We start from the raw sequence: 19,663 nt of genomic DNA, 5'->3' as shown, positions 1-19,663 counted from the left end.
TGGGAAGATCTTGTCAATGATCTCAAGGCAGCTGGGACCGTAGTCACCAAGAAAACAATTGGTAACACACTACGCCGTGAAGGACTGAAATCCTGCAGCGCCCGTCTGAAGTTTGCCAATTAACATTTGAATGATTCAGAGGAGAACTGGGTGAAAGTGTTGTGGTCAGATGAGACCATAATCAAGCTCTTTGGCATCAATTCAACTTGCTGTGTTTGGAGGAGGAGGAATGCTGCCTAAGACCCCAAGAACACCATCCCCACTGAAAAAAATTTGCTCTGGGGGTGTTTTTCTGCTAATGGGACAGGACAACTTCACCGCATCAAAGGGACAATGGACATAGTTATTTCACTCATTAAGATGCAAATCAATTTATAACATTTTTGACATGCATTTTTCTGGATTTTTTGTTTGTTATTCTCCCTGTTATTCTTCAAATAAACCTACCATTAAAAGTATAGACTGATCATTTCTTTGTCGGTGGGCAAATGTACAAAATCAGCAGGGGATCACTATACTTCCCACCCAGCCATAAATCCTGATCACTAATAACAGTTATAATTCATCTTTGTTTCTCTTCTAGTGTTTTTTTTCCCTGTCATAGGCATTGTCTTTGAAGGGACTTATTAATTGAGGATTGAATGCAGGATGAGAGAGAGACCAATATCCATTTCTAGTGTCCGTTGATGAATTGTCTTGTATGCCTGTCTGTGTCTGTCTTCTTTGTTTGTGTCTGCCTGTGCATGTCTTTCTTCTCTGCCTGTGCATGTCTGTCTTCTCTGCCTGTGCCTGTCTATTCTGCATCCGTGCTGTCTGTCTTCTCTGATTTAATTTCACTGAAATTAAATTGGACTGCTTTTAAGTTGTCCCTCTGTACTTTGTGGGTTGACGGAAACGACTTGAGATGGAATTGACCCTAAAACTGAAGGGAGTCTAGGTAGTGATTGTGAAAGCTGTCAGGGACCGGGAGTACAGAGATTATTTTGGGATTACCCTCTCTGAGGTGTGGTAGTCTGCCGAGTTGATCCCCTATCTCCTCCTTTGAGTTGAGTGGCAGGTTGACTGACAGCCCATAAATGATGTAGTTAGCGTGGGCTTAGGTAAATTGAGCGCAGCCCACAACCGATTGGCCGCGTACAGAGGCTGTAATTTGTCACAATCAACACTCTGAGCATGTATGATATAGATGAGGAACACTTCAGAACAAGGAAGCGTCTCTCTGTCTTCCGTCCGTCTGTCTCTCTGTTTCTCTCTGTCTTCATTTCAGTCTCTTCAGCTCTTTCTCTCTCTCAGCCCTTTTCTGTCTTTCAGTCTCACACTCTAAACATCTCTCAGTTTTGCTGTTCTTGCATGTTTCTCATTGGACAACTTCAGGTCGTCCCTCCCTGTTTCAGCCCATTGTATTCTGTTTGATGTTTCATTAACAGAACCCCAAGTTCTTCCAGGCTCACCTCAGTCTAGGTGCTTTGTGAGCAATGTTGGCTGACTGGATCCCTTACTCCTGTTCGAAGCCGCTCTGTGAGGCAACCATGTGTTGTTCTAATGAACAGGATGCATAATTCAAACGGTTCATTCGTGTGTGTGCATGCGGAATGGCATGGACGGTGCCAGAAAGACCGTCCGCTGGGGCTGCGTCCCAAATACCCCCCTGTCCCCGATGCAGTGCACCAGTAATGAGTCCTTTAAGATACACTGAGAGAGGTGTTTGAAAGAAGATAGACAGAGTAGTCTTCGACTGATGTGAAGTTCAGTTGAAACCGAAGCGCGTGTTCCCCACTAAGGCTGTCTTTTTCGCCCCCCCCCCCCCCCCCCCCGGAGACGCGTTGGTTGTTGGGATAATTAGGTGGAGGTATTGAAGGGAGACATTCATTCGCTGTGATTAATGGCAGCCTTCTGGGAGCCCCCAGGACACAAAAGTCCCCTATGCTTTATGGGGGCGGTCTGGCCTCTGAGGAGGAGCAGTACTATGGGCAGAGAGTGTTTGAGTCCAGGGATGGGTTCAGTAGGTCACACTGCAGTAAACCACTTAGCAAAGGAGAGGAAACATTAGAAAAGGAGAGTTGTTATTGGTTAAGGTGATGTCCCTAATTAACTTACAGGACATGGGTCTGATGTTGACTAAATGAAGAGCTAGTGGAGACCGTACACACACACACACACACACACGTGCATAAACTACCGTCCAGAGGTTTGGGTTCACTTAAAAGGTTTTCTGCTGAAACATATAAATATAGGAAATATAGCCAAATTTCCATATGAAATGTAGTTATTGCAAGGTTACAAATAATGATTTTTAATTGAAATAATAATTGTGTCCTTTGTACTTTGCTTTTGTCAAATCCTCCATTGGCAGCAATTATGTACTTGCAGAACTAGTTTGTTGAGGCAATCTGAAGAGAGTTCACTCCATGCCTTCTTAGCACCTCCCACAAGTTTGATTGGCTTGATGAGCACTTCTTATGTACCATACGGTCAAGCTGCTCCCACAACAGCTCAATAGGGCTGAGATCCAGTGATAGTATTGGCCACTCCATTATAAACAGAATACCAGCTGACTGCTTCCTCCCTAAATAGTTCTTGCACAGTTTAGAGCTGTGCTTTGGGTCATTGTCCTGTTGTAGGAGGAAACTGGCTCCAATCAAGTGCCGTCCACAGGTTATGGCATGGTGTTGCAAAATAGAGTGATGGCCTTCCTTCCTCAAGATCCCTTTTAACCCTGTACATATCTCCCACTTTACCATCCACAAACCACCCCCAGACCATCACATTGCCTCCACCATGCCTGACAGATGACGTCAAGCACTCCTCCAGCATCTTTTCATTTGGTCTGCGTCTCATGAATGTTGTTCTTTATGATCCGAACACCTCAAACTTTTGTCTATTTAATGAAGCTGCCAGTTGAGGCCCTGTGAGGCGTCTGTTTCTTGAACTAGACACACTAATTATTGTCCTCTTGCTCAGTTGTGCACCAGGGCCTCCCACTCCTCTTTCAATTCTGTGCTGAGCTGTGAAGGGAGTAGTACACAGTGTTGTAAAAGCTATTCAGTTTCTTGGCAGTTTCCCGCATGGGATAGCATTCATTTCTCACAACAAGAATACGCTGAAGAGTTTCAGAAGAAAGTTCTGGCCATTTTCAGCTTATTGTGCGTTTCTTTCAAAAACAAGTGACCCCAATCTTAATTAAATGGTAGTGTACATGCACACAAACTGTACGTACATACATACATACACACATGCCCACATACACACACACACAAATACATACACACAGATTACATAATGCTGACAGATTTAAGGGATTAGTTGAAATGTTCAGCACTCAGGTCCTACTGCCTTTGGAAACATGACAGTCATTATCTTCCCGGTTTCCCCTTCCAATGTTTCAGTCATTACCCTTTCCTGTTTCCCCGTGTTTCAGTCATTGTCCTTCCCCATTTCCCCCTCCATGTTTCTGACATTACAATTTCCCGTTTCCCCCTCCGTGTTTTTGTTTTGTTTTCCAAGGTCATTGTTATGCCTAGATTTACTCAGAGCACTGTGATTACCACAGCGGAACATATTTGCATCCCAAAAGATAAATCTGGATTAAAGAGTGTAATCAGCTGGAAAATTGTTTTTTTTTTTTGTTTAGTTTTTTAAGGTTCAGCGTAGCCACCCGGCTTATGGGATCTGGAATTATATATGGGTTAATTCCTTTAATTCCTCTTTGTCACCCACTCACAGCCAGTGTCTAAAGCTGGGCCACTTCTATTCCTTTATCTGTCTTTCTGTCTCTCTCTGAACTACTGTTGACTTTTAGAAGCGTACCCCCCTAAAAACCAATCTGTTGGTGCCTTGGTTTGAAGGTTTTGGGGTTCCCATGTCAGGTTTCATTATGTTTTCTCTTCTCTCCATGCATGTTTTATTTGTCCTTTCCTCTGGGAAGAATTCTATAAGCTTTTTTGGCTCAGAATTCCGTACTCTAATCGCCTGAGTATTCACACACCACAAAACAACACAGACCGAGACCCAGGCAGACAGCTGATATGCAGCTGTTGTACAACATCTCTCCCTTTACTGTGTGGATTATTCTACATTAAAGCAGTGCAGGCACTTGGTGGAGGATTACTTTGCGCTTTATTCATGATTCCTATTAACAAGAGGAGGTGGGAGTTTATATTCACACAGAGTTAACCCCTCGGCCTGTTTAGTAATACAGAATGGAAGGTCGAGGACACTCGCAACCCCTCTTTCACCTCAATCTGGAACCCACCCCATCCCATCTAAAACGGCCCACACTTGGAGCTGACTTCAGTCCTGAGAGCTGACTGAAATGCTCCCCGGGAGCTGACTGAAATGCTCCCCGGGAGCTGACTGAAATGCTCCCCGGGAGCTGACTGAAATGTTTGTGAAAATTGAAATTGTTTACGAAATGTCATAATTTTTTTTGGAGGAGCCATCTGAATTTATTCTGTAACTCAGGTTTAAAAGAAAAAAGTAAACCACCCGGCACTCACCTGTGACGCTGGGGACACACTATCCTGTCAGACTTTAGGGCCCCACGTGCGATGCGGTACGTTCTTCCTGGACCCCTTGGGAAGGGATCAGCAGGAGGGCACTAGGTGGGGTTCTGGTTTGGACACAGGCAGGGCTGTTTGAACTTGACGGTATCCTGTGTCTTCCCTAACTGATGGGAACCTTGACACGCTGTTCATTTGTCTGTTCTTCTGACTTCCTGCAGCAAGAGGTTATTTCGGAATGCCCCCAAAATGGTGTGCGTGCGTGCGTCTGTGCGTGCGTGCGTGTGCGTGCGTGCAGAAAAGTGTTTGGCCATTCTTATTCCTGATTAAAACACATCTCACCTGGAGAAAGTAAATTTAAGGAATTTTCTGGTTTTCCGGAGAGCTCTGAAAATCAGCGTGATGGTATCTATGGAGACATTTGATCTTCCACCCAAAGTGCCTTTGCACGATGCCGTCTTTCTGTCACATCAGGCGTTCTGTCCTATACGAAGATGTATCCCAGCCCTGCACAGGGGAAACGTCACACAGCTTTTCTGACTCTGTTTGGTTTGAAAAGATTGAATGGCACTTGAGTGTGGGGGTGTCCTAGCTACATCTCTTATCTGCCCCTCATACCATAATGGCCTCCTAATCACCTCCATTCGAGCTGGCTTATTCATCCACTCCCTTCCCCACTCTTACATAAACAGCGCTCTAGGCACTACAGGTTCATAATCAATGACGTGTCTTAGTCACTCCGAATAAGACGGTCAGCTTACGTGACTAATATAAAAAAAAAAAAGCAAAATGTTTCAGATTGATTTTTGGTCCAATAAAACCGGAGCTTGTTGATTAGCCAAGACTTCTTCTTTTCTCTACCTACTTTCTCTCTTTCCAATCACCTGAACCCCCCCTCCCTCCGTCTGTCCTCCCAGGTCATGCAGGTGGTGAGGGAACAGATCATGCGAGCATTGACACAGAAGCCTAATTCCCTGGACCAGTTGAAGAGTCGCCTGCAGAACCTGAGTTACACTGAGATCCTAAAGATACGCCAGTCTGAGAGGATGAACCAAGAAGACTTCCAGTCCCGCCCCATTCTGTGAGTCACTGGAGCGTGTGTGTGTGTCTGTCTGTCTGTCTGTCTGTCTGTGTGTGTCTGTCTGTCTGTGTGTGTCTGTCTGTCTGTGTGTGTCTGTCTGTCTGTCTGTGTGTGTGTGTCTGTCTGTGTGTGTGTGTCTGTCTGTCTGTCTGTGTGTGTGTGTCTGTGTGTGTGCGTGTGTGTGTGCGTGCGTGTGTGTGCGTGCGTGTGCGTGCGTGTCTGTGTGCGTGCGTGTCTGTGTGTGTGCGTGTGTCTGTGTGCGTGTCTGTCTGTGTGCGTGTCTGTCTGTGTGCGTGTCTGTCTGTGTGCGTGTCTGTCTGTGTGTGTGCGTGTGCGTGCGTGCGTGTGCGTGCGTGCGTGTGCGTGCGTGTGCGTGTGTGTCTGTGTGTGTGTGTCTGTGTGTGTGTCTGTGTGTGTGTCTGTGTGTGCGTCTGTGTGTGCGTCTGTGTGTGCGTCTGTGTGTGTGTCTGTGTCCTCTTCTTAGGACTCGATGGAAATGCATCAGAAACTAAACAGTCAGTCATATTCAATAAGTAGTTGGAAGAAGGAAAGGTTACACTAGTCATGTTGAAGATGGCGCCTGTATCCAGTCCAAACCAACACCACAACAAAAGGAAGGAGTGACCACTTTAAAAGAAAATACATTTATTTGCTAATGTTCAGTAACATCTCTGCCCTTCCCTCTCTCATCGCCCTCCCTTTATCTAAATGTTGTTCTGCTAATCTCAGCGATAGTCAAACGCGGCATTGACACACCTGTGTTTGGTTTCCCTCATGATCAGGAAATCTGCATTAAAATCACATTTGCCTTCAAATGGTATTCTGACTTAATAATCCATTACAGTCTTCTAGCTCATTAAACTGAATAGACGTGTGTGTGTGTGTGTGTGTGTGTGAGCATTCATTGACTGCGTATGGATAATGTAATGGTAATGAAGAGCATTGTTTGTCCTGTCACTGTATTTTAATAAATGGAGTAGCCAGCGGTGTTGGAAACCATTGTTGTACTGCCTCGGCATCTAAAAGAATAATCAGTAAGAGACAGTGGGCTGTATTGAGCTGATATGGTCAATGAGAAATGGTCATAATTATTGGAGATATAAGCGAGGGGATTGGTTTTAGCTGATAAGCATTAGACAGGTTCAAAGTGCTGTAAAGAAATATTATGTTGATATTGATTTTTAAATCCTCCGTAGAAAATCCATTCAATATTTCACACTTAAATTTAACCGCATTTCCATTTTGACTACACGCCCATCTCAGCAGGCCCCTCAGCACTGCTCAATACTCCAACATGCCCAAGTATATTTGATACTAGCCATTAGCACTTCCAAAGTGTGATCTAGCTTTTCAAAGGGCTAATTGAGCTGTAAACTCAGTTACAAATGATTTTCACAACTGGGGTCAAACGAGATTCCGCTGCAATTAATCTGATTTATAAAATGGCAGGATCAAATGGCCACAAGGTCCGGGACCTGCGAAGATATTATGATGGACAATGAGTCCAGCCACGGATCAATTTAATTAGTCTCATGAACTGAAATCCAAACTCAGCCAAACATAATGGCTGAAAGGTGCAGAGCATAAGTGGCTCTGACTGATTGGATGTTCTTTCCACAGCAGGCCTCCCATTGGCTTTATGTTTCACATAAGTCATGTAGCAACATACAACTGTAAGTTACAATGGTATCAATGGCGTCTTATTTCTCGCATTTTCAGAAATTCTGTGAACTTGTTTCTGGGAAGTGTTCTCTTCAGACACACAACCCCTTGCAACAAATCACAAGTTTGGGTTGTCGATGTAAAATCAATAGTATGTTCAAGCGCAAGCAAGAAAGGCAGCCACGTCACTTTCCTATGTGTATTCAGTTTCCTATAGCTCCTCCTGTTTGCAAATGTTCTCACGGGGCCTTCGCTTTAGCGGATCAAAATTGTGGAAGTAGCCGTCTGGCTTGAGAGACGGATGTGACCCTAGCTTCCATCTGATGTTGAAGTTAGCTTTGCATCTGGAGAGTCTGTAGTTTATATTCTCTAAGCTCACTTAGGTCTCTTGCTCAGTTCTATTTAAGTGTGTCAGTTGACTCAAGCCAGCCAGAGTCTGTGACACAGTGGGTTGTGAGGATGAGTCTCAAGTGATACTGAATTACAAACAAACTTTGAGTCTGTTTGACTGGATGTGTGTCTGGCTGACTGGATGTGCAGGTTAAAATTGCCTTTGTGGCACATTTAGGACTGCCACTGTACACTGTACTCAATTGTTACACACGCATGTCTACCTCAGGAACCTCATTGCTGCGATCCCTGCATTGCAGTTGCACATGCTACCCGACTCCTTCAATTTGCCTCAATTGCAAGTGCAGAGAATTGCCACTTGTACCCGCACAACTATTTATCCCACTGGTACATACATCAATCAGCCATAACATTATGACCACAGACGGGTGAAGGGAATAACACTGAAAATCTCGTTATCTTGGCACCTGTCAGTGGGTGGGGTATATTAGGCAGCAAGTGAAGATTCTGTCCTCAAAGTTGATGTGTTTGAAAAAATTGGCAAGCATAAGGATCTGAGCGACTTTGACAAGGGCCAAATTGTGATGGTGAGACAACTGGGTCAGAGCATCTCCAAAACTGCAGCCCTTGTGGGGTGTTCCCCAGTCTGCAGTGGTCAGTAGCTATCAAAAGTGGTCCAAGGAAGGAAAAGTGGTGAACTGGCGACAGGGTCATGGGCGGCGAAGGCTCATTGAATCACGTGGGGAACGAAGGCTGGCCCTTGTGGTGCGAGCCAACAGACATGCTTCTGTAGCTCAAATTGCTGAAAGAGTTAATGCTTGTATTGATAGAATGGAGTCAGAATACACAGTGTGTTCTCGCTTACCTGGAGGACACATTGAACCAGGATGCACTATGGGAAGAATGCAAGCCGGCGGAGGCAGTGTGATGCTTTAGGCAATGTTCTGCTGGGAAACCTTGGGTCCTGTCATTCATGTGGAGGTTACTTTGACACGTACCACCTACCTGAGCATTGTTGCAGACCATGTGCACCCTTTCATGGCAATGGTATTCCCTGATGGAATTGACCTCTTTCAGCAGGATGATGTGCCCTGCCACAAAGAAAAAATGGTTCAGGAATGGTTTGAGGAACACAACAATGAGTTCAAGGTGTTGACTAGGCCTCAATTCCCCAGATCTCAATCCAATCGAGCATCTGTGGGATGTGCTGGACAAACCGGTCCAATCCATGGAGGCCCCGCCTCGTAATTTACAGGAATTAAAGGATCTGCTGCTAATGTCTTTGTGCCACATACCACAACACACCTTCAAAGGTCTAATGGAGTCCATGACTCGACTGGTCAGGGCTGTTTTGGCAGTAAAAGGGGGACCTACACAATATTAGGCAGGTGGTCAATAATGTTATGGCTGATTGGTATACATTATACTTGTCCATTTTCTGCCCTCTTCTATTTGCACTTCTGGTTAGAAGCAAACTCCATTTCGTTGTACTGTACTTGCACATGTTCAATAACAATTAATTTGAATCTAATCTAATGTGTGTCTGCCTGACTGGATGTGTGTCTGACTGTTTTCTGACTGGATGTGTGTCTGACTGTTTTCTGACTGGATGTGTGTCTCACTGTTTTCTGACTGGATGTGTGTCTCACTGTTTTCTGACTGGATGTGTGTCTCACTGTTTTCTGACTGGATGTGTGTCTCACTGTTTTCTGACTGGATGTGTGTCTCACTGTTTTCTGACTGGATGTGTGTCTCACTGTTTTCTGACTGGATGTGTGTCTCACTGTTTTCTGACTGGATGTGTCTCACTGTTTTCTGGCTGGATGTGTGTCTCACTGTTTTCTGGCTGGATGTGTGTCTCACTGTTTTCTGGCTGGATGTGTGTCTCACTGTTTTCTGGCTGGATGTGTGTCTCACTGTTTTCTGGCTGGATGTGTCTCACTGTTTTCTGGCTGGATGTGTCTCACTGTTTTCTGGCTGGATGTGTCTCTCACTGTTTTTCTGGCTGGATGTGTCTCTCACTGTTTTTCTGGCTGGATGTGTGTCTCACTGTTTTTCTGACTGGATGTGTGTCTCACTGTTTTCTGACTGGATGTGTCTCTCACTGTTTTCTGACTGGATGTGTGTCTCACTGTTTTCTGGCTGGATGTGTCTCACTGTTTTCTGGCTGGATGTGTCTCACTGTTTTCTGGCTGGATGTGTCTCTCACTGTTTTTCTGGCTGGATGTGTCTCTCACTGTTTTTCTGGCTGGATGTGTGTCTCACTGTTTTTCTGACTGGATGTGTGTCTCACTGTTTTCTGACTGGATGTGTCTCTCACTGTTTTCTGACTGGATGTGTCTGCTCTCTAGGGAACTGCGGGAGAAGATCCAGCCGGAGATCATGGAGCTGATCAAACAGCAGAGGCTGAACCGCCTGTGTGACGGCACATGCTTCAGGAAGATCAGCAGCCGCCGGAGACAAGGTGGGGCATACCCCCCCCCCCCCCCCACCCCACCCCACCCGACCCCCCCCCCCCGACACACACAAACACACACACCTTTTACTAAACAGCCCAGAACCCTCCCCTCCCACTTTCCATTGACTGTATCAGCCTATTGTCTTTTACTTGCCTGTCTACCCAGACTTCTCTTCGGCCACTCTACACCACAAAGTTCTGTGTGTAGGAAACGATAGAGCAACTGAATAATTCAGCATGAGTCATCAGGTAGCTCTTCATCCATTACACCACCTCCTCTTTTCCTGTTCGTGTTTTTTTTCCCTCTCTCTCAATTTCTCTCACCCCCCCTTCTTCTCCCACTCTCTCTCTCTCTCTCTCTCGCTCTCCTTCTCCCCCTCCCTCCCTCTCCCCCTCTCTCACACACACTCCCTCCACAACCTCTCTCCCTTTCTGTCTTCTGCAGATTTTTGCCTACTGAAATGGGCAGTATGCTTAGTCTTTGTTAGAGCCACAGTGGTGACCTTGGAGGCTGTGGGACGGACAAGCACACAAACACTAACCTGGAGTCTCCTCAGTCTGCATTTTCTGTTGTCACTGGGTCAGGGGTGACTTTGGTGCCGTAAATCAGGAACACATAAGAACTATTATCCACGTGCCGATCCACTACACCACCTTGGGTCTTGGGTGTTTCTGGAGAACTCGGCTTTCCTTGTTCCGTCGCACCGCTGAGCCTCATTGCTCGGATGTGCGCAAATCCTTTTCAGTAATGCACAACTGGACCCTTATTCAATTCCCATCTGGTCTTTTCTCTGATCGGTATTGAAATGGACATGAGGCCTATTGGCGGGACTCTTCAGAACCTTTAGACCCAGACACGATTGCGTTAGCTCATGTATTTTTTGTTGCTGTGGCTTTTTGTTTCATCAAGGGTGTGAAGTTTGCTTGTTCTGAATCTTGGTTGAAAGACAGAAGCCATAATAGATCCTTTTCAGTATTGCTTTCCAGGTCCCATTATACACAGTGTTCATTAACAGTCAAAGAAGAAAAATACTCCCGTTGCCCAAATTGGACTATTTTCTATCGTTTTTGACCAGGGTCTCATAGACCCAGGTCAAAAGTGATGCATTGTAGAGAGAATAAGGTCCCATTAGAGACATGGACTCTCTGTCACCGTCCTTGGTTTAACTGACGTTGCAGAACCAAACCCTGTTTATTCTTTCCCTGTAAATGACTGGAACCGCACGACAGATAACGCTTTGCCACTTCAGACTGGAGTGTTTGGGGAGCGTCAGGCTTAATATGGCTTTCACACTGGCGGGGTGAGGCTTGGATCCTGGGAATGACAGGGGGGAGAAAGGCAGGAGTGGATCGCAGAGGGAGGGTTTATCGCTCAGCACCGCAATAATGTGGTGCGTTTCACAGCCGTCGAGGATTAAATCTTCCCACAGAGACTAGACTCTGTTTGTCTGTCCTACTCCAGTCTCTCCCTACAGAGACACAAAGCACCTCTGTCTCTCTCAGCACCTCAGGAACCTTGATAATCAGAACCAAGTCAAGTGAGATAAAAATAGCATGTAGTTTTAGTATGACTTGGGCCCTGAGAAGTAACATTTTAAATGCCCACCTCTTGGCGTGAAAAGGAAAAGATGCAGTTCAGGCAAAATTTCTGCAATTCAACAAATTTTGTCATGAGGCAGAGAGAAAAGTTTGAAGTTTTAAACATGTTCCTGTGGTTGGAGGTGGGTAAAACAGCATGACTGGTAGTGTGGACTGCGATTTTTGTCCATATATAATATATTATATCCTAAATGTATTTAACTCATCCAGTTGTTGTTAATTTAAAGGAAATTGGAATATTTGAAATAAAATAGAAATGGATCTTGGCTGAAGTACCTCCACAGAAAAACCCCATTTTAAAAACCGCTGCCATGAGACACGGAACTGGAAAACGAGACACGGAACTGGAAAACTGGAAAATGAAACACGGAACTGGAAAACGAGACACGGAACTGGAAAACTGGAAAATGAAACACGGAACTGGAAAACGAGACACGGAACTGGGAAACGAGACACGGAACTGAGCATTTTTATCTCTGTCTCAAATGCCTTAATATCCACCCATCTGAGAAGGAAACACACACACATCCCTGACTGAGCACTTCACAGTGCTTCACCCCTAAAAGGAACCTAGAAAATCACATTTCCACATAAAATATTGTATCTAACAGCTCTTAAATGGGGAATGTCTTCTCCCCTCCATCTTTAAGTGTCAGTCACGACACTATTAGGGAAACTGTAAAAGTGAAGTACCTACCATACAAACGCCATCAGTGTTGGCAGCCTTTCATAGACATTTTCATACCTTTTTTGTACTGGCCCTCCCCTCGTGGGAATCGAACCTACAACCTTGGGCCCATGGTATTTGCAGCTGAGTTACCTTTTCAAGTGCAGAGAAAAGACACCTTCTACGTGAGGCACATGCAAATACTTGCCTGTCTAAACGTTTAATCTGTCTACGCCTAAAAACATGCCTGTCTCGTACACAAAGTGCAGCCCGTAATACAATCTGAGCAGCATTCTATCCGAAGGCTACACATTTCCAGTCAAAATATTATGATGACTTTATTTCTCCGTCACTCGTTTCTTTGTCTGTTTTGCGGTTTTCTTTCTTCCCTTGTGTTTTCCCTCTCTTATTTCCCCCAGTAGGCGTTCTCCCTCCTCACACTCCGTCGCGATGCGGAACAGTGTTAGCCAGCCTCTCTGTCGCACGCTGCCAAATGTCTAATCTCAGCAATTACGATTTTGACTCTGCTGCCAACCGTCTCCGTTCCCAACCTTGCTCCGCTTTTCCCAGGCCTGTGCCAGGGTCTTGCCGAGGCGGGGCAAGAGCTGGCACCAGGGTAAATCGCCAGGCCTTGCTCCCCAGGCGTGCTGCTCTGTGTGCCAGCCCCAGCTCGCCCAAATTCAGTTTATCCTGTGATCTACTGTGTCATCGTGCTGCTTAAGATCGGCAAATTGACCAATATGAGAGCTCTAACCCTAAGGCCAAACACATTTCATTTACTCTATAACCGATGCCACTCCTCACATTTCTCAAAATAGTAAAAATAATGAGTAGCATGGTTTGAATGTTTTTTTGTTGTTGTTGTTTGTGACGAATGCAGTTAACGTTGCCTTTTGTAGTTTGGTAAATGGTTACAAGCGATTTCGCCAACAATTTTACTTATTAGCTTTGCTTTTCAAACACAATGGTGTCCAGTATAGAAATAATGAAATGTGTATGGCCAAAGGCACTATACTGTTACCCAGATATGATTTTGGTACTTCCAAAAGAACTGTTGTGCCCTTTCATTTCTGTCGGCACAGGTTTTTAACTCGTTCCTCCCTCGTACGCTGATTTTCTTTTGACCTAATTGTTGTCAATCTTAATGCTAGTTCTCTTTATATCCCTCTGCTCTCTTTCTAGATAAGTTCTGGTACTGTCGATTGTCTCCAAACCATAAAGTCCTGCACTATGGAGACCTGGAGGAGAGCCCACAAGGGGAAGTACCCCACGACTCTTTACAGGATAAGTGTGAGTGGTAGCAACGCCAGAGCTTCTCTCAATATAACATAACTGACGTTTTCTTTGTTTACTGCCATGGTGCCTGAAGATGGGTGTTTCTGACACTGCCAGTAGCTGATGCGGCTTGTCCAACAGCATTACAGCTAATCCAACGAAAGATGATGATTGTTGATGATGAGAGGATGTTTTCCTTGATTTTGACATTCCCTATTTTTTTCTCCTCCTTCTCCTCCTCTTTCTTTTCGACTCACCACACAGTGCCTGTGGCTGATATCAAATCAGTCGTCACTGGGAAGGACTGTCCTCACATGAAGGAAAAGGGAGCTTTGAAGCAGAACAAGGTGGGCCTGCAGACAGGATCTGGCTATATGTGTGTGTCTTACATGAAAGCAGTAAAATATGAAGGTAGATTAGGTTCAGGATGTGGATCCCCAAAAGAGGAGATGCTAAAACAGACAACGAGCATAACCCATTCTTCAGGCATTAATGAATTAGCCTAGCATTAAGGTGGCTTTTGCCTGCCTAGTAAAACCCCAAATCCACCACACTTTTAACCCGGGTGATGTGGCCTGGACTGTGTGTAAACGTCTTAACCCAGGTGATGTGGCCTGGCCTGTGTGTAAACGTCTTAACCCAGGTGATGTGGCCTGGCCTGTGTGTAAACGTATTAACCCTTACTTTGTCGACAGATCTGGGTTTGGGGAGAATGGCCCACAGGTGTGAGGTGCTGGCTGGATGCTAGGCTGTCTTGTGTCGGCTGTGTGACTGTAGTGTATGTACTAGATACTGTACATAGGGAATGAGCCCATTGGGGATGCATTGCAATTCTGGGACTGGTAGATGAATAACCAGGGTTCAGTTAAAATGACCTGTTAAGCACCTGTCAGCCACGGCTGTTAGATCTACCCTTTATGCTGATTATTTTTCGGCTTGTATAATCCACACTTCTACGTGTATGAAATAGGACAAAGATAGACGGCTATCTCATTTTTATTGTTATCATGGATACTCTATTTCATATCCGTTCGGTAGATAATTATCTGAACTGGTGCGTGCCTGCCATCTGTTTGCTAGTTTAAATATCAGCCTCTTAGCAAACTTTCCAGTCCTTGCAACTCCTTTTCATTTTCCAACTGGACTGGCCTTCAGGCAATCTCATCCTTCAATTTGCAGCTGGCTATAAGGCTGAGTTTCTCAGTGTTTGTTGGGAGTAACAAAACATGTGGAGCCTCAGAAACAGATTTAAAATGATTAACGTCGAAGACAAACACGCAGCTGCTAACTAGGCATTAGGCAAGATGTATTTTGAAGCTTAAAATTAAAGCTTAAGTGATTTGTCGGTGGCTTGCTTAGCAATCCAATACCAAACTTGAATTTTAAAGAGAGAAATATTTCATGAGATTTTCCCTAATTGTTGTGCTAGTGTTATTCATTTAGAATCAAATCCTACATCCTCCTCGTGCTCATTAATGATGGGAGATTCATATTTGGATGATGGAATATGTGGAAGGGACTTTTGGCTAAAGAGCGTGAAACTAATGCTAGTTGTGTAGCATATGCTTCTGAATTTTAAATCAGCTCTGCGGCATTTGATGACAAGGGAGAGGCATCTGTTGGAAAGGAGGCGCAACAAATTTTGACAAATGAAACGTCAGCCTTCCGCTCTCAGGTGTCTAGGCACAGGCGGTCATGTTCTTGTCACCAAATGGCACCCTATTCCCTATGTAGTGGGTTACTTTAGAAAAAAGCCCCATTGGCCCAGTACCAAAGTAGTGCCCTATGAAGGGAACAGAGTGCCATTTGGCACACAGGGCATGGATTACAGTAGCTGGCTGAGTGTGATGCATTCAAGCATGCATTTTCCACCGGCTCAGGTAGAAGGATCAATTCTCCCACTCCTCAATCAACAATAATTCAGGAGAGCAACAACAACACCCCCCCCCCCCCCCCCCTTGCGTCTCAGTCCACCCCCTAGGCGTCGTCCTGGTATCACCGTGTCCCGTCGCCCGTGGTGGTTGTGACCGTCAGGGGTTGTTGGTGCCCCCGGAGATGGATCTTAGAACCGTAACTTAGCAACTGAAGTAGCCTAGCAAGTGATGTAGTCTCATAAATACACTCACCTAAAGGTTTATTAGGAACACCTGTTCAGTTTCTCATTAATGCAATTATCTAATCAACCAATCACATGGCAGTTGCTTCAATGCATTTAGGGGTGTGGTCCTGGTCAAGACAATCTCCTGAACTCCAAACTGAATGTCAGAATGGGAAACAAAGGTGATTTAAGCAATTTGGAGCGTGGCATGGTTGTTGGTGCCAGACGGGCTGGTCTGAGTATATCTGCTCAGTTACTGGGATTTTCACGCACAACCATTTCTAGGGTTTACAAAGAATGGTGTGAAAAGGGAAAAACATCCAGTATGCGGCAGTCCTGTGGGCGAAAATGCCTTGTTGATGCTAGAGGTCAGAGGAGAATGGGCCGACTGATTCAAGCTGATAGAAGAGCAACTTTGACTGAAATAACCACTCGTTACAACCGAGGTATGCAGCAAAGCATTTGTGAAGCCACAATAAGCACAACCTTGAGGCGGATGGATTACAACAGCAGAAGACCCCACCGAATACTACTCATGTCCACTACAAAAAGGAAAAGAGGCTACAATTTGCACGAGCTTACCAAAATTGGATAGTTGAAGACTGGAAGAATGTTGCCTGGTCTGATGAGTCTCGATTTCTGTTGAGACATTCAGATGGTAGAGTCAGAATTTGGCATAAACAGAATGAGAACATGGATCCATCATGCCTTGTTACCACTGTGCAGGCTGGTGGTGGTGGTGTGGGGGAAGTTTTCTTGGCACACTTTAGGCCCCTTAGTGCCAATTGGGCATTGTTTAAATGCCACGGCCTACCTGAGCATTGTTTCTGACCACGTCCATCCCTTTATGATCACCATGTACCCATCCTCTGATGGCTACTTCCAGCAGGATAATGCACCATGTCACAAAGCTCGAATCATTTCAAACTGGTTTCTTGAACATGACAATGAGTTCACTGTACTGAATTGGCCCCCACAGTCACCAGATCTCAACCCAATAGAGCATCTTTGGGATGTGGTGGAACGGGAGCTTCGTGCCCTGGATGTGCATCCCACAAATCTCCATCAACTGCAAGATGCTATCCTATCAATATGGGCCAACATTTCTAAAGAATGCTTTCAGCACCTTGTTGAATCAATGCTACGTAGAATTAAGGCAGTTCTGAAGGCGAAAGGGGGTCAAACACTGTATTAGTATGGTGTTCCTAATAATCCTTTAGGTGAGTGTAAATATGGCGAATGCAAATGGGACGCCAAACCTTTATGTTGCCTTCCTTTGTTTAGTGATTTATGGCCAATATGCCTCCGTTTACAAGTTTATAACTTTATAATACTGTACCGAAATTGTGCCAAACCGTGACTTAAAATCTGTGGTACGTACCAAACCGTGACTTTTGCGTACCGTTACACCATTACAACAAGTTTCATTAAAAATACAAAACCAGTCATAAATAACAGACAGACACAATAAAAACAACAACATGGAAGACCAACACAAACAGTGGAGCCCAAAGTGACTGTGCCCTCTCCCCTGAGGACTCGAACAACCAATCCCCGCCCAGACCCCCTTGGGCCACTCCCTCCTCGCTTTCCGTCCAGTCAGGGACAGATTTTCAGTATTGAATGGTGTGCATGAAAAACACGTTGATTTGGGTAGTCGGTGAGGGGTGGGAAGTCCCTCAGGCCAATGCCGATTGGCTAGCGAGGCCTGTGGGAGGGGGAGGCGTCGTCGGCAGGATTTCTTGTTTCCACCGCACCTGTCGTGATGTTAATGTTTAATCTAACGTGACCCCCCCCTTTTCCCCTCCCTCTCTCCGCCCCCTTACTACAGGAAGTGCTGGAGTTGGCCTTCTCCATTCTCTACGAGTCAGACGAGTATTTGAATTTCATCGCTCCGGACAAGCATGAGGTAGGCATTAATCAGCTGACAGGTTCACCAGGTTTCAGGGACCGAAGGAGAGGATGTCAGCGGAGGTCATCCTCTGTCAAGCACCCGTGGAGGACACTTCTTTACATTAACACAATGGCGTGTGCGTGTCTGACTGAATGTGTACTCATCCTCGTCTGTCTTTACTCAGTACTGTGTGTGGACGGACGGACTGAACGCCCTCCTTGGGAAGGAGATGACCAGCGATTTCACCAAGTCAGACATGGACACCTTGCTCTCCATGGAGATGAAGCTCCGCCTCCTCGACCTAGAGAACATCCAGATCCCTGAGGCCCCTCCCCCCATCCCCAAAGAGCCTAGCAACTATGACTTTGTGTATGACTGCAATTAAACAACCAGTCAAAATCACCTAGCTACTGTACTGGACCAACCAATTTTCTCTTTCGTAAATCGCAAACTGGAAAAAGATTAATGAAAACCCCATTATGAAAATGATGAGCAACAGAAAAAGGATTCTATTGAACTATTTTCCTTCCTTCTCGCTACACTTGCTAAACTTCCTTTCTGAATTAAAGGGTGTGTTTTAACAGGTTTGAGGCGCTTTAATGACTCTTTGTGGCACTATGTTGCACAATGTCTGAACCATCACGTCACCACTGAGACCAAACCAGGAAGCCTCCCTGTAGGTCCTCTAGTCCTTACCAGATATGCTCTTCTAACAGTCTCAACGTTCTCTAAACGTTGTTGTTCGGTCATCAATCTCCAAGATTTTCTCTGTGTACTTCTCCCCTCAAACCTGCTCACTGCTCCTTCACTGCTCCTTCACTGAGTAACTTACCTGTAATTTTGCTTGGGGTTTGTTGTCGAAAAGCTCTTTGATAAATGCTTTTTTTGTTTTGTTGTTGTTTGTTATCTAAAGGCTGTTAGATGGAGGTGGGTCGCTTTATAAAGAGGCTGTAAAGAAGTATTGGCGGACATTAGTCTTTGGCTGTCCAACAGTCTGGCCTTGTCCAAAATGACACCATATTCCCTATGTGGTTCAATACTTTAGACCCAGACCCTGACCAAAGTGTTGTTCTATATTAGGAATAAGTTGCTATTTCAGCCTCACTCCAATTTATGTGGCAGCTAATTTTGGGGGAATAAGAAAGGATCATGTGTATCTAATATGGTGACTTGTGTATTCGGTTCTCCCAGGTACTGTATCTTATTCCATGCTTCACATACTGTGTCTGTAGACTGTTAGCATCGTTGAGTGTGTCGTTCTGAAACCTGGCACTGTTATACAACACAGGAAACTGACTCCGGAATCTTCTATTCCTAGGTCCCTGCTGCTTTGAGCATACTGTGTACTCCCACTGGCTTGGCCCAAAAAAAAAACACAATCTGTAAGACATGCTTGTACAGATCTTCTTTTTTTCCAACTTGACACGGCACGATCAGGCTCGATTAACACTGCTGTTACATTCCAAAGCAATATTGAGCAATTTTTTTTTCTTGTTATGACGATCGTGTAATTTTGTGACGTGTAATGCTGCCAAGTAGTCAGTATTAAGGATGTTTGTATTTTTAGTAAAAAGGGATTTTTTTTTTATTTGTATTTTTTTCAACAACCATGAGGCCGTCAACATGTGGAGGTTCATGTACGTTTAATTTAAAAGCGTATCACGAGTGGTTATTTCAAAAAAAGTATTCATTATTTTCCATATTTAATACCTTCAGATGTTTGTCTCTTGGTTTGAAAGCCCCTCAACCTGCTGTTTACATTAAAGATATAAGGAAATGAATATATCTTTTTGCATTTTCCCTGTCTTTCCACCAGGCATTAGCCGTTGTTTGGCTGTATTTGACGAGGCATCCCATAAGGCACCACTTTTATTTTGAAGTTTGCACAGTTTCACACAATTTGGTTGGGTGATGCGTTTCACCCCTGGCGTGTAGGTGGTGGAATGTCTCCCTGGCTGAGCGGCCAGTGTGATACACGGCTCTGTGAACACTGACTCCTGAACACCCCTGATGAGTTGCTGCGGCAACGTAAGGTCATACTAGCGAACTACACATGACAGAAAATGTGGGACCTTGAAG

The 19,663-nt window shown here is 45.0% G+C and overlaps 1 protein-coding gene across 5 annotated transcripts in view; it reads left to right on the top strand.

Moving 5' to 3' along the window:
• The window catches only part of elmo1 (engulfment and cell motility 1 (ced-12 homolog, C. elegans)), a 90,731-nt gene extending 71,362 nt beyond the window's left edge, over window positions 1-19,369 (top strand). For all 5 annotated transcript variants that reach the window (XM_029122971.2, XM_029122972.2, XM_029122970.2 and 2 more), the window contains 6 exons: window positions 5,417-5,580; window positions 9,945-10,057; window positions 13,500-13,607; window positions 13,857-13,939; window positions 17,522-17,599; window positions 17,769-19,369. In XM_029122971.2, coding sequence (XP_028978804.1) covers window positions 5,417-5,580; window positions 9,945-10,057; window positions 13,500-13,607; window positions 13,857-13,939; window positions 17,522-17,599; window positions 17,769-17,969 — 747 coding nt within the window. In that variant the 3' untranslated portion in view covers window positions 17,970-19,369. The remainder of the gene's footprint in view (window positions 1-5,416; window positions 5,581-9,944; window positions 10,058-13,499; window positions 13,608-13,856; window positions 13,940-17,521; window positions 17,600-17,768) is intronic.
• The last annotated feature ends 294 nt before the right edge of the window (window positions 19,370-19,663 follow it).

The sequence above is a fragment of the Esox lucius genome, chromosome 10 (genome assembly GCF_011004845.1).
Source record: "Esox lucius isolate fEsoLuc1 chromosome 10, fEsoLuc1.pri, whole genome shotgun sequence".
Classification (NCBI taxonomy): domain Eukaryota; kingdom Metazoa; phylum Chordata; class Actinopteri; order Esociformes; family Esocidae; genus Esox; species Esox lucius.
This window is presented reverse-complemented; position numbering and strand designations above follow the sequence as displayed.